At 53.6% G+C, this 12,292-nt stretch overlaps 1 protein-coding gene across 1 annotated transcript; it reads right to left on the bottom strand.

Annotated features, from left to right (window-relative positions):
* Positions 1-4,727: 4,727 nt before the first annotated feature.
* Positions 4,728-11,756, bottom strand: TIMM50 (translocase of inner mitochondrial membrane 50; the record flags this gene model as incomplete). The annotated part of the gene is made up of 12 exons (XM_079723274.1): positions 4,728-4,937; positions 5,722-5,828; positions 6,169-6,325; positions 7,303-7,401; positions 7,509-7,613; positions 8,016-8,135; positions 8,228-8,286; positions 9,759-9,780; positions 9,996-10,027; positions 10,554-10,710; positions 11,364-11,489; positions 11,649-11,756. The coding sequence occupies 12 exons, from the start codon at positions 11,754-11,756 to the stop codon at positions 4,836-4,838; spliced, it is 1,194 nt and encodes a 397-aa protein (XP_079579400.1). The 3' UTR covers positions 4,728-4,835.
* Positions 11,757-12,292: the final 536 nt, after the last annotated feature.

Raw genomic sequence — 12,292 nt, 5'->3', positions numbered from 1 at the left:
GGCTCCACATGTGCCTGAAATTGTATATGGTTAAGTCTTTGTGAGGTTGTAAATAATTCTAAGATTCTCTGTGTGTGTGTGCGTGTGTATACACGCACGCACACACCTGCATGGGAGAATGGAGATGTACATGATTTCACGGTTGTGTGACTTCTGAGATTCTGTGGCTGTGTAGATGCTTCTCTGTGCAGGTGTACAAAAATGTGTTAGCTCCTGGACCACTATGTGTAGTCATAGGAACCGGTGACTTTGTGGTCTGTGCAGGTGCCTCTAGGTGGCTGTGTGTGTGTGTGTGTGTGTGTGTGGTAAGGTCTGTGCAAGGTTGTGAATGGCTGAGGGTTTGTGTGTGAAGGAGGCTGGGTGTGGGAGGTCCATGAGTGTAGCCCTGTGTGGATACGATGAAGATCCAGTGTTCTTTGTGGACCCGTGTGTGTGTGTGTGTGTGCGCGCGCGAGCATGCTCGAGTGTGTTTCCCCTCCCCAAAACAAAGCCACCCTCACCAAACCCGCATCACGGATGCACCAGACGCCAGGGCGAGGAGCCCCCGCCTCAGAGGGGGCTCCCAGCTGTATGTAAATGCTGCCATCTGCTGGGCGGCCGCGCCCCTCCCCCTTTGGGCCGCAGCTGGGCTGCCCCGTTTGGCCTCCGGAAGGTGTGAGCAGCAAATGGGCAGGAAATTCGGTCCTCACAGATCAGGGGCCCGCTCCCTCACTCCAGGATGAATGGGGGGGCACCCCGCGCCCTCCAGAAGCTCCTTAGTATTCCAGGACCAATGCAAGGAAAGCCGGTTAGAGCAGATGTTCCAGCCCTCCGGTCCTAATCATTTACTCTGTGCCAGGTGCTGAGCAAAGCCCTTTAGATGGAGTAAACTTTTTTTTTTCCAGAATAAAAAAATTTAACACTTAGAAGCTAATAATTATAGGGGGAAATACAGGTTCAATTATATACGTACATACTTTTCTTTTGGAGAAGGTGCTCAATAAAGCACAGCCCAGTAGAGCCAGGCATACAGTAAGTGCTCAGTCATTTTTAATGAATGAAAGAACTCAATCTAAACAGTTTTCTCATAATCCTGAGGACGGGAGTCATGGAAGGGTTTTTTTGTTTTTTTGTTTTTCGGTACACGGGCCTCTCACTGCTGTGGCCTCTCCCGTCGCGGATCACAGGCTCGGGGCGCGCAGGCTCAGTGGCCATGGCTCACGGGCCCAGCCGCTCCGCGGCATGTGGGATCTTCCCGGACCGGGGCACGAACCCGTGTCCCCTGCATCGGCAGGCGGACTCTCAACCACTGCGCCACCAGGGAAGCCCCATGGAAGGGTTTTGAACAGGGGAGGGCCGTGGTCAATTGTGCAGAATATCCCAGGTTCCTTTGCACAGATTTTTCTTCTACTTGATATATTCTTTCCACTTCCTTCTTTTTAAATTCTGTTCTTACCATACAGACTTCACGTCCTGTAGGAGGCCTTCCCTAACACCCCCAAGGGGGTCAGTCACCTCTTCTGAGTTCCCACAGCCCCTGGGGACTCCTCTATCCCAGCCCCAACCACTCTGGCCTATGAGGTCTTTCTAAGCACAAATCTGATCATGACCCTCTCCTACATAGACTCTTACATGGCTCCCCAGTGCCTTCCAGCTTCTGAAACTCTAAGGTTGACATTTAAGGCCCTCCCTCCACATCCCCCTACTCAAACAGGTTCTGTGGCCCCAAAGCAGAGCCAGACCCTGTGGACCCCAGTTACTAGGAGGCAAATTAGGGCCTGTACTGGGGTAGGTGAAGGAGTGAGCCTCCCATTATAGGAACTATTCAAATGAGATTTGGACAGCTATTAGAAGCTGTGGGAGAAGGCAAATTCCTGCCCTGGATAATAACTGGGGAGGTAACAGTTTCCAAGTCTGAGATATCTCAAAAATTTTAAAGATTGTAAAAATAGCCAGCCTTTATTGAGGGTTTGTGCCAGGCATGAGTGTTTCATGTGAATTCTCTCAAGTCTGTATGTGTACTTTAAGGGATTTCCAAGCATCGTTTTGGCTATCTAGGACTTTTCCTTATGTGCCCACCTAAGAGCCCACAGAAGGCTATGCTGAGGTGACATCTGCAAAGACCTGAAGGAGGGGAGGGAGTGAGCTATATGGATCCTGGGAAAAAAACATTCATGGCAGAGGGCATAGCAAGTGCAAAGGCCCTGGGGTGACCATGCCCGGCACACCCAGATCTCCCCATGGTTCGTCTCATTTCATTCTGGTCTCTGCTCAAATACACCCTCCCAAGAGGCCTTCTCTGACTGTCCCATTCAATCTAAAACAGCACTCCTGTTCCCAAACCATTCTATCTCCTTACCATGCTTTTCTGTATGCACTTATTCTACCCCGAGAAATATCTGACCACTTTCTGTCTCCTCCATGAGAACATCAGCTCCTTTTTTTCTAGAGTTTTTTCTCTAGTTTGTTCACCAATACGCCCTTGTGCCTAAAATGAGGCCTGGCAGTCAGTACTTAGGAAATACTTGCTGAGTAAGCAAACGAGAGGTACTATTATTAACCTCTTATGAACGAGCAAACTGAGATGCTCGAGACCTTGCCCAGGGTCACCGGGCTTGCAAGTGGCATGCAACCTGGGAATTCAGCCCCTGCTGGGATATGCCTTAACACTGGCCCAATCCTGCCCACTGGATGACGCCCTAATGCAGCCCTAGCACCGAGCATTTGATATATAAACATCCTACGCCGTATCACGTAAGCAGCGTCTCAGAGGCCACCTGGCGCAAGTCGAACCCTCTCCTCCCATCCAGCTTTAAGCAGGTGTGACCTGACAGCACCATCCCTGAACCAGCCTCAATGTCGGGGAGAGGGCTTGGAGGAACCCACTGGACACTGAAGCATGTGCCACCCAGAGTGCTAACCATAACCCCCAGGGCCACAGGCCAATGGACAAACGTATTTCCTCCTTTCATGCCCCGTGGATGGACACATCTGAGTCACATTTCAAAAGGCTCCTCGGAAGGTCCCATGGGTCACCCCCCGTGGTCGGCAAGCACTCACTTGTGGTGGCTCCCTCCATCCACAAACCCTCTCCCCAGGATCATGTTCCCCAAATACCTTGCTTTCAGTTAGGAGTTTCCAACACTCAAAGCTACCTGCAAAGGAAACACAGGCCCTCCCTCAATCCTGCAGATGCTCTCAAGCTAGGGAATCCTGAGGATATTGAGGAAACTCTCTCCTGGATTACAAATGGTACACCTCAGGGTGGGGGTGGAGGGCTGCAAATGTTGCTTATTTGTAGACATCTGTGAGCCTTGTTTAAAAATCTAGAGTTCAAGTCCAATTGGCCCACACAGTTTCAAATACATTTTAATTATTTTCACACACACCAGGGAAGGGTTTTTAGAAGTATCTAACTGGTACTAGCACTAAATGCTGGCGGGAGCAGGAGAGGCTGAGACAGCCGGGGGGCAGGCAACTGCCAAAACGGTACAGGATATTTCAGTCTGGGAAGAACCAACATGGCCTGGTAACAATAAGCCCCACTGAATATACATGCAGCCTGAGCATGAGCTGTCCCATTTACTCCTCGCAGCCACTCCACTACGATGGATATTATCATCGCCCCCATTTTAGAGATGAGGAAAGGGAGGCAGAAAGGTGCTCCCAAGGTGCATACAGCTACCATCTGAGTGCCTACCTGGGGGGCCTCACTCAGCCTTCAAGCCTAGCCTATGAGGTAGATACTATTATTTCACAGACGTGGAAACTGAGGCACCGAGAAGGGAAGTAACTTGCTCGTTTGCTTGTGATCACACAAGTCAGGACGTGGTATAGAGCTTGGATCCGAACTTGGATTTGGGTTTATAAAAGTCTGGAGGGACTTCTCTGGTGGCCCAGTGGTTGAGACCCCGCGTTTCCACTGCAGCAGGCTTTGATCCCCGGTCAGGGAACTAAGATCCCATATGCTGTGCTGCTGCGCGGCCAAAAAAAAAACAGTCTGGAACTCAACACTCTTAAATAATACCCAAATGTGCTGTCCATTGCAGGAGCCAGTAGTCACATGCAGCTATTTAAATTAATTAAAATGAAACAAAATTAAAAATCTCATCCCTCAGTTACCCTTGCCACATCTCAAGTACTCAATGGCCCCATGAGGCCACTGGCTGCTCTACCGGACAGTGCAGATACATGACACAGGGTACGCATTGCGGAAAGTTCCATCGCAGAGTGCTGCTACAGTCTGTTTTAGTTAGGAGCCAACATTTTTAAATTGGGAGATTTAATATAACAACCCCTTTCCTGGCTTCTACTGAAAAACCAGAAGATCAAGCAACTCTAGGCCCACCTTCCCACAGGGCCATGGCTGGCAGAGCTGAGCAGCAACTGCCCTCCTGAGATGGGGCGGGGCCTCTGGTCCACCGAAGCCCCATGCGCCCACACTTCACACATTTACACAGCAGCCTGTATTTCAACCCACAGTGCCGTCCTCTCTCCTCTTTTCCACAGGGAATCCAGGGCCAAAGAGGGAGATGCACTTTCGCAGACCACATGGCACATGGGAAGACACGGCTAGGGCAGAGCCCTACCCAGGTTTTTGGATTCCCAGGCCAGAGTTAAAAACCAACCATCACCCACCAGAGTGCCCTCGCTGCTTGGCAGCTGATCAGCCACTGTGGGACGACCCCCGAAGAGTCCCACACTGCACCCTGATGCCCCCATCTGGAGACTCTCCGGACACAGCAGTGTGGCGTCTGGGATGAACTTTATTGGACATGTGGTTGGCCAAGCCGTGGTCTGGGAGCACTGGGCCTGAGGCCCAGAACCCAGGCACTGAGTTTGAGGCGGCCTAGAGGTCAGGGCTGTTTGGAGCGAGGCCACAAGCGGCTGGTAAGGGAGCCAAAGAAGAGGTTCTGCTTGCTGGATTTGGAGAGCTCAGCCAGGCGCTGCTGCTCCTCCTGGAGTTGGGGGCAGAGAGGGAGAGTCAGCCCAGGGGCCACCTTCCTTAAACCTTTGCCCAGCCCAGACACAGGATGCACCCAGACCCTAAGGACCCAGTTCAGACACTGGCAAAAGCCAGCTTTGAGCCACAGAAGCCCAGACTCAAATCCCAGGGGGCCTGTCCCCTGAACCCTGGGAACCTATCCCAGGCCCTACACTGGACTACAACGTGTTGCTCCCTAAGCCCCCAGTGCCCAGTCTTGAGCCCTAAGACCCCTGTCTGGATGCTGAGGGATCCCAGGCCCAAATCTCCAGGGATTCCTCCTTTGGGTACTCAGGAGCTCTAGCCAGGAACACAACCCCAAACTCAATCAACCTCAGCCTAGACTCCTGGGAATCTCTTTCTCAGACTCAATTCATATTCTTATCCCCACTTACAAATTAGAGGATCACAGATCATCAGAACTCCTTGCCCAAACCCTTGGGCCAAGTGTCCAAGGATCTCTCTTCCTGGACCTAATCCAAACCCCCACCCCACAAAATACCAGGACCCCCAGACCATCAAGGCCTCTGGACCTATCTCAAATGCTTGGCGTTTCCTGCCTCCTGTGCTCAGCGCAGGCTGCAGAATCAATTCGCCCCTCATTAAAGGGCCCCCGGGGACGGGTGGTGTGAAAGGGAAGGTAGTTCCTCAAGGTCACACAGCCAGAGTGGAGACAGGCTGCCCCAGGGCTCCGCCTTCAAGAGCCTGGGTAACTGAGGGTGACGCCCCCCACCCATGCTGGGAAGCTGAGGACTCACCTGCTCCAGCCGGCTTTGCCGCTGCTTGAAAGCCTCCAGTGGGTCTTCCTCCAGGGCGTAGTGCTCCAGCACAGTTCGGACATCCTCCACACCATTCAGAGCAATGGCTGTGGGGATAGCAGGTGGGGGTCAGCCAGCTGACGGTCAGAGGGAGACAGGGCCCGCAAGGGTAAAGGTCAGACTGGGGTGGGGTCAGAGCTACGTGGAACACTTCTCAGCAGTCTAAAAGGGATTCCCCTGAATATTCCCAGGCATCCCCTAAACATTCCAGAGGAGCATCCCAAACATTCTAAGAAGCTTCTAAAGACTGCAAGATGCTCATGGATCTCCTGCATTGCAAGTCCCTGGTTTCACGAAAAAAACAAGCCAGAATCAAGCATCTTATCATTCCTCTTGAATGTCAAGGGCTCCAGGGTCAGAGGCCAGGAGGTCAGGGGTCAGCCTCACTCTTCAGGAAGGCAGATAGGTCCAATAAGACCCGGTCATCGGAGTTGCCATTCCAGGGCCGCAGGGCAACGCCGTTGTAGGGCTGTAGGCGGAAGGCTTCCTTCTTGCAGTCCACGACTACTACTCGGGCTGGGTCCCGATTCAGACACGAAATGTCCTGGAAGTGGGTGACAGGTCAGGTCAAGGCCTGTGCTCCTTCCCTTCCCACCAGGAACCCACAGAGGGAGAGAGAGGTGGACAGACTACACGTGCACTTGGTATCACACAGTGGGATCATCACGACAGGGCCTCCCGAAGACCAGGCTGGGATGAAGACATCAAACCTGGCCGGGGGCAGAGGAGCCACTCACACGGGTTCCTAGACCCGGGCCTGGCGCACAGGCAGGCCGATTTGGAGGCTCCCTGGGGAGGGAGATGGGCACTCGTGTATGTAACCACTGCCCCAGGTGATTGTGACAAGCTGTACATTTGTCAACTTCTCACAGACAGAGGTGCAGACTGATCCACAGCAACACACAGGGAGTCATACAAAGACAGGTACCCAGACAGACCCTTCAAGACCCTCAATCATAGCCCATGTCCTTCTGAACCCTGAAAAACTACACAGACCCCCAGACCCACCAAGACACAGTCAGAAACCCAACAGACACCAAGACCCATGGATACCTGGACAAAGACCCACAAAGAGACCCATTCACAGCCCCACAGACTCCTGGACCCCTGGATGTATCACTGGTCACAGCAACAGACCCCAAGTCAAATTCCAACAGTCTCATTTAAACTATTACAATTACATAGTCCCAGAGACACTCAGCTGCAGATACAGAAACAAAAATCCACTTCCAAATTTCATGTCCCTACCCCGTACTCCCAACTGTTTTCTTTGGAGAGACCCCATTTCCCCTTGCTCCCACTCCCAGATTCTGGGACAGAGAAAAGGGCGTAGAGGCCCAGCCTAGGCTGGCGGCAGGCTAGTGTCCTACCAGAATCAGACCTGGGGCAGAACCAGAAGCAGCCGGTTGCTTCTCAACCAGAAACAGGTTGAGGCTGGGGTCAGAGCTAGGTCCTCTTTCCTCTGGGAAGTGCTAGCCCTACCCCAAATCCCAGAGCCCCACCATGGCCCCCACATGGCACCTTAACATGGTGCCCATCCATGTATCTCGTGGCGTCCCGGAACAGGCGGTAGGAGATGAAGCCGTGGGGGTCCACGCTGTCGATGAGTGGAAAGGCAGTCTGGGGGGTGGGGCGGGGGAGAACAAGGTCAGGCTGAGCCTTGGCCCTGCAGTTCTCCCTCACCTCCTGCCACGTCGACCATCCCGCCCATGCCCTGGGGGCCTCACCATGCCAGTCTCTGATGTAAAGATGACGATTTCATACAAAGGGGCGAGCTGTTGGAATAAGGTCTCGATGCCTGGACGCTTCTTAAACCTCCAGCCAGTGGCCAGCTGGAAAGGCAGTGAGAACAGTGAAACACTGAGACCCGGAGGCCCCTGTAGCCCCAGGAGGACAAAGACCCAGTCTCGGGGGATTCCTGGAAATCTCTGTGGCTCTCAGAGGGGTTCAGGAGTACACGGCTGTGACTGAGCGTCTAGGAGTATGGAGGATGTGACTCCCCTATGGCACTTACTGTGTGCCAAGGCACACTTACAACCACCTCCGGGCTGCGGAGTAGCACAGTTGAGGGAAGCAAGGCAATGAGGGGTGATACCTCTTCCCCTGGATCACAGAGTGGAACTGGGGCTGAACCCCAGCCTGGCTCCAGAGTCTATGCTCTTAACCACATCATCACAAGCCGGCCACCCAGCCCTATCTGGTGTCCCTAACCCGCTGCCTTCCCCAGGACACACCGACCACTCAGGGTGCAAGAGGACGCCAGTGAGCTCCAAGACCAGCGTGTACGGTGGTTGGTAGTACGGCTCCCGCAGAGGGTCTGGGAGAAGGCAGGGGCTGGTGGGTTCGATGATCATCTGTGAAAGAGAGATGTAATGGGGGCACTCAGACAAGGAGGCAGGAGGCTGGGGGTGAAGGGATAGGGACTGGGCCCAGGGCTCCTGCTCACCTGTCTATAATCTTTGAAATATTTGTATGTCCGGCGCAACTGCTGTACCAGAATTGGATCTAGGAGAACACCAGGGCACAAGAGGATTCCAAGATAAGCCACTGCTCAACCTCCTGGACAAACCAGGGGTTTATTTATCTACCAGATACAAATAGGTCTACATACCTACCTGGTTTGAAACAGCTCATTTCCGAGTACAAAGGTAAAAAGCAATGACATAACTAACTGCCAGGTAGGAACAATGTTTTTATTCACCTGTCAAGTTTTAATCTGAATACTTATATCCACACACCACCCCAGGTATAAAATAGAATGCTTATACGTCTGCCCACTTAAATCCCACATACATATAAATAAATCTGCTGACATTATGCCAGTATATTTAGTCCATTTTGAACCTCTAGGTTTCCAGATGTGCCCACTTTAAGCAAGTATGTGAAATCTAGTTAAGCCACGATAAACATATACACACGTCTGTATACTTTAAACCAGTGGTTCTCAACTAGAAGCGGTTTTGTTCCTCGCTTCCCAGAAAATTCTGCAATGTCTGGAGATATTTTTGACTGTCACAATACTGGCATCTAGTGGATAGAGGCCCAGGATGCTGCTAAACATCCTACAATGCATAGGACACTCCCCTACAACAAAGAATTATATGATCTATAGTATCAGAATGGCTGAGGTTGACAAATCTTGGATAAATGAATACACCAAATCCAGTTTAAAACAGAAATCTTACATGACTACCTGTTTCAATATAATATTTTTAGTGCAGTTAAACTACTGTCTGTGGGCCTGCCTTTTTGAAACCAAAATATCGAAACACCACTTAAGCTAATAAACACACACACTTTAAAACTACAAGTTTACCTGTCCAACGTAAATCAGTATACTGCCTTGTTTAAACCAGTATGATTCTACATCTGCCCAGTTAAAACAGCATACTTACCTACCTGCCTAGTTTAAAACAATCAATGTACTAACATGCCAGTTTGCAAACATCCCTACCACAAACAAGTGGCTTTCTGGACCGACCAATTGTATATTTCTCTTGGGAGGGACCAGGTGTGATAGAACTGACAACTACTCTCTACTATCCAACTTGTCAGAAGCTCCCTAAGAGCTGGTTAATCAGAAGGGGGAGGAAGGAAGGAGGCATTGTTTCGGAAATGAGGAGTTGGATGGGGTAGGGGCCTGGTGGGAAAAAAAGAGGCTGTCATAAAGAAGGGGGTGAGGGGCTGCAGATGCTCAGATCTAAGGCACAGGAAGTCACGTGTCTGGCAATAGAAAGCCCAGTTCTCCCCAAGCACTCCCACCCACCTAGGATTCCCCTCCCCCATCTATCTGTCCCTGACCATCTGCTCTTGGGCTGAGGGGCCAGGGAAGGGGACTGGAGTTTTGTATGCCCCTCCCCCCAAGCCATCCAGCTGCTGATTCCCCTACCTCCCAATGGAGGGGTGGGGGAGCACCAAATGGGGAGGGCACAGTAGAGAGGGTCAGGGGACCCCAGGATCTGTGCTTATTTACTCACCGTTGTCGAATTCATCGGGAATCTGGGAGGTAGAGAGAAAAATGGAGGGTTTGGGATGGCAAAGGCAGAACCCCATCACACCCAGAAAAGGAATCTCCAGGGCCCTGGGAAGAGTAGGCAAAGGTCCCTGGGAGGGGGAGGTTCACCCCAGACCAGAAATGAGCCTGAACAGGCCAAACGGGAGGAGACCCACAGGATGGGACCCCTGGTAAGGCTCTGGGTCTCTCTCCCGCTCACCTTGGCACCATTTTCATCCACAGAGTTGTTTCCTGTAAGGCAGATAGTGATGAATGAGAGGACTGAGGATCCAGTCTCCTGGGTTTTAAGGAAGGAAAAGGGCAGGGGGCCTAGCCTCCTGGGTCTGAGGGAAGCGGGCTAGAGCATCATGGCCTCCTGAGAGAGAGGAGGGGGCTGGTAGCCAGGATACCTGGGCCTCTGAGACAAGGGCTGGGGCAGAGTCTCCTGGGTCTCTGAGGAATGAAGGGACTAGGGGGAAGGCTGGAGTTTTGGGTGCTGAGGGAAGAGGTAGCTTAGGGGGGTGGGCCCAGCCTATCCTTCCTTCTCTTCCAATTGACTCCCCATAGCTTAGTGCAGGAACCAACTAGAAAGAGTAGAACGCTGAGTAGAGAGGTAGTAGGGAGACTTCCCTCATTTCCAAATTCTAGTTGGCTGCCCTACTGAGGGAAGAGCCAGGGAATGAAGACGGGTGAAGCCCTTAGGGGAAAGAGGGGGAAGTTCCCAAGCAGAACAGAGGGCCAACAGAACAAAACTGGTGGGCAAGGGTATGTTCCTCACCAAAAATATAGATGACGCTCACGGTCCCACCAGCCCCGAGCAGCCCAGCAAGCCAGAGTGCGACTTTTTTGGCATAGCTGGGACCCTCCGAGTTCCTCTGCTGCTGTGGCCCCTGGGCCTGGGCCTTAGTGCCTGCTCGGCTCCCAATCTCTGTAGCCTGCAACCGAAAGGGGGTAGGTTGGCCAAGAGAGGAGAGAAAGAAGGTCAGGGTGGTTTGGGCACCCTGGTCTGAGAAGAATCGAGGTTGGGAGCCAAGAAGCAGCCACCCACATGGCCTCCAGGTGTTGTGTGCCTGGAGGGGCAGGCAGGAGACTGGGTCTCTCAGAGGGGTCAAGAACTAAACTGTCTGGCGCCAGGATCCCAGGGGTTCAAGAGTTGACAAGCTCTGGTGCCCGGGATCCCAAGGCAAAAAACTGGAGGGCCTGGAGCCGGAAAAAGCAGGGCAGGGAGATAAGATGAGGGAGCCTGGCTGAACACTGGGATTCCTGGAGCAAGACAATGAAGGACACTCAAGGGGACAGGACGGGGAGTTAAGTCCTCCGGACGCCTGGGGCTCACAGTAGGGGGGTGTGGAGGGGGAGAGAATGGGAGCGGCGCCAGAGGGGCAATCGCTTGCTGGGGCTTAGGGCACGGAAGTAATGAACCCGAAGGTCAGAATGACTGGGTCTCTGTCAAGATGGAGGCAGGTCAAATCAAAAGCCCGAACATCTACCTCACCACCACCACCACCACCACCACCACCGCGGGGAAAATACCCGCAAGGCCAGGCTGGGACTCCAGCGTCCCGGGCTCCTCCCCCTCAAGTATTACCTGAACAGTCACTGAGATGGGGGAACAGATGACTCCCCTCCCCCGGCGCCCACGTGCGGTCGAGGAGGTGGGGTCCAGAGGACGCACTTGAGCCCCCAAGCATCTAGCCCGGGACGCAAGCGTTGCCTACCCCGGGAAGCGGGGAAGAGACCCAAAATGCTGGCGGTGTTCCATTCAGCACCCTGAGGTGCTGCGTCCCAGAACCTCCGGGCGGCGGCGGTCCGCCTGGAACTCCAGGAAGGAGCCCCAGCACCCGGAGGCCACCCCCACCCCCTCCCCGCTCACCTGGTCCGGGGCCCGAGGGGGCGGCGTCGCGAGCCTCGCGCACAGCCCCCGCGCGCCTCGCCGGAGCCCGCTCCACAATCGCAGAAACGGCGCCGCTGAGGCCGCCATCTTGCGCTGACGCCACTCTACCCCGCCCCCTCACTCTCTCTCCCCGCCCCGGGCCGGGGCCGCGGCCAATGGGTGGTGTAGGGGAGGGGCGGGTGGACGGGAGCCCGAGAGAGACAAAGGGTTGCGGGCGCACTGCCGCGGGCGCTCTAACTAGGACTGGTAGACAGCCGGCAACACGCCCCCCTCGCGCCGGACGGCGTTCCACCGCCCACGCTCCAGGTCGGCGCCGGACACCCACTGCTCCGAGGTGAAGCGGGAGCCCTAACGGAGGGACCCAGTGGCTGCCTGCTTTGTCCTAAAACCTGAAAGCCACCTTCACACACCTTCTTACTCACGTGCGGCCCAGAGGCCTCATCCGTCTTCCTTCCCATTCTCCGAGCCCTTTCTTGCCCCTCTTCCCGTGAGCTTCTTAAAATGGGTCTGGAAAACCAGCCAGTTTCATGGAGGTTCAGCCAAAAGAACAGCTGCCCGTATCTGGCGGACTCGGGGTATTAAGAGGAAATCCATGAATTAGAGGCTACAGGAACCACGATGAA

The sequence above is a fragment of the Hyperoodon ampullatus genome, assembly GCF_949752795.1.
Source record: "Hyperoodon ampullatus genome assembly, chromosome: 18".
Taxonomy (NCBI): Eukaryota; Metazoa; Chordata; class Mammalia; order Artiodactyla; family Ziphiidae; genus Hyperoodon; species Hyperoodon ampullatus.
Note: the sequence above shows the minus strand (reverse complement) of the source record. Positions and strands in the feature narration are given on the sequence as shown.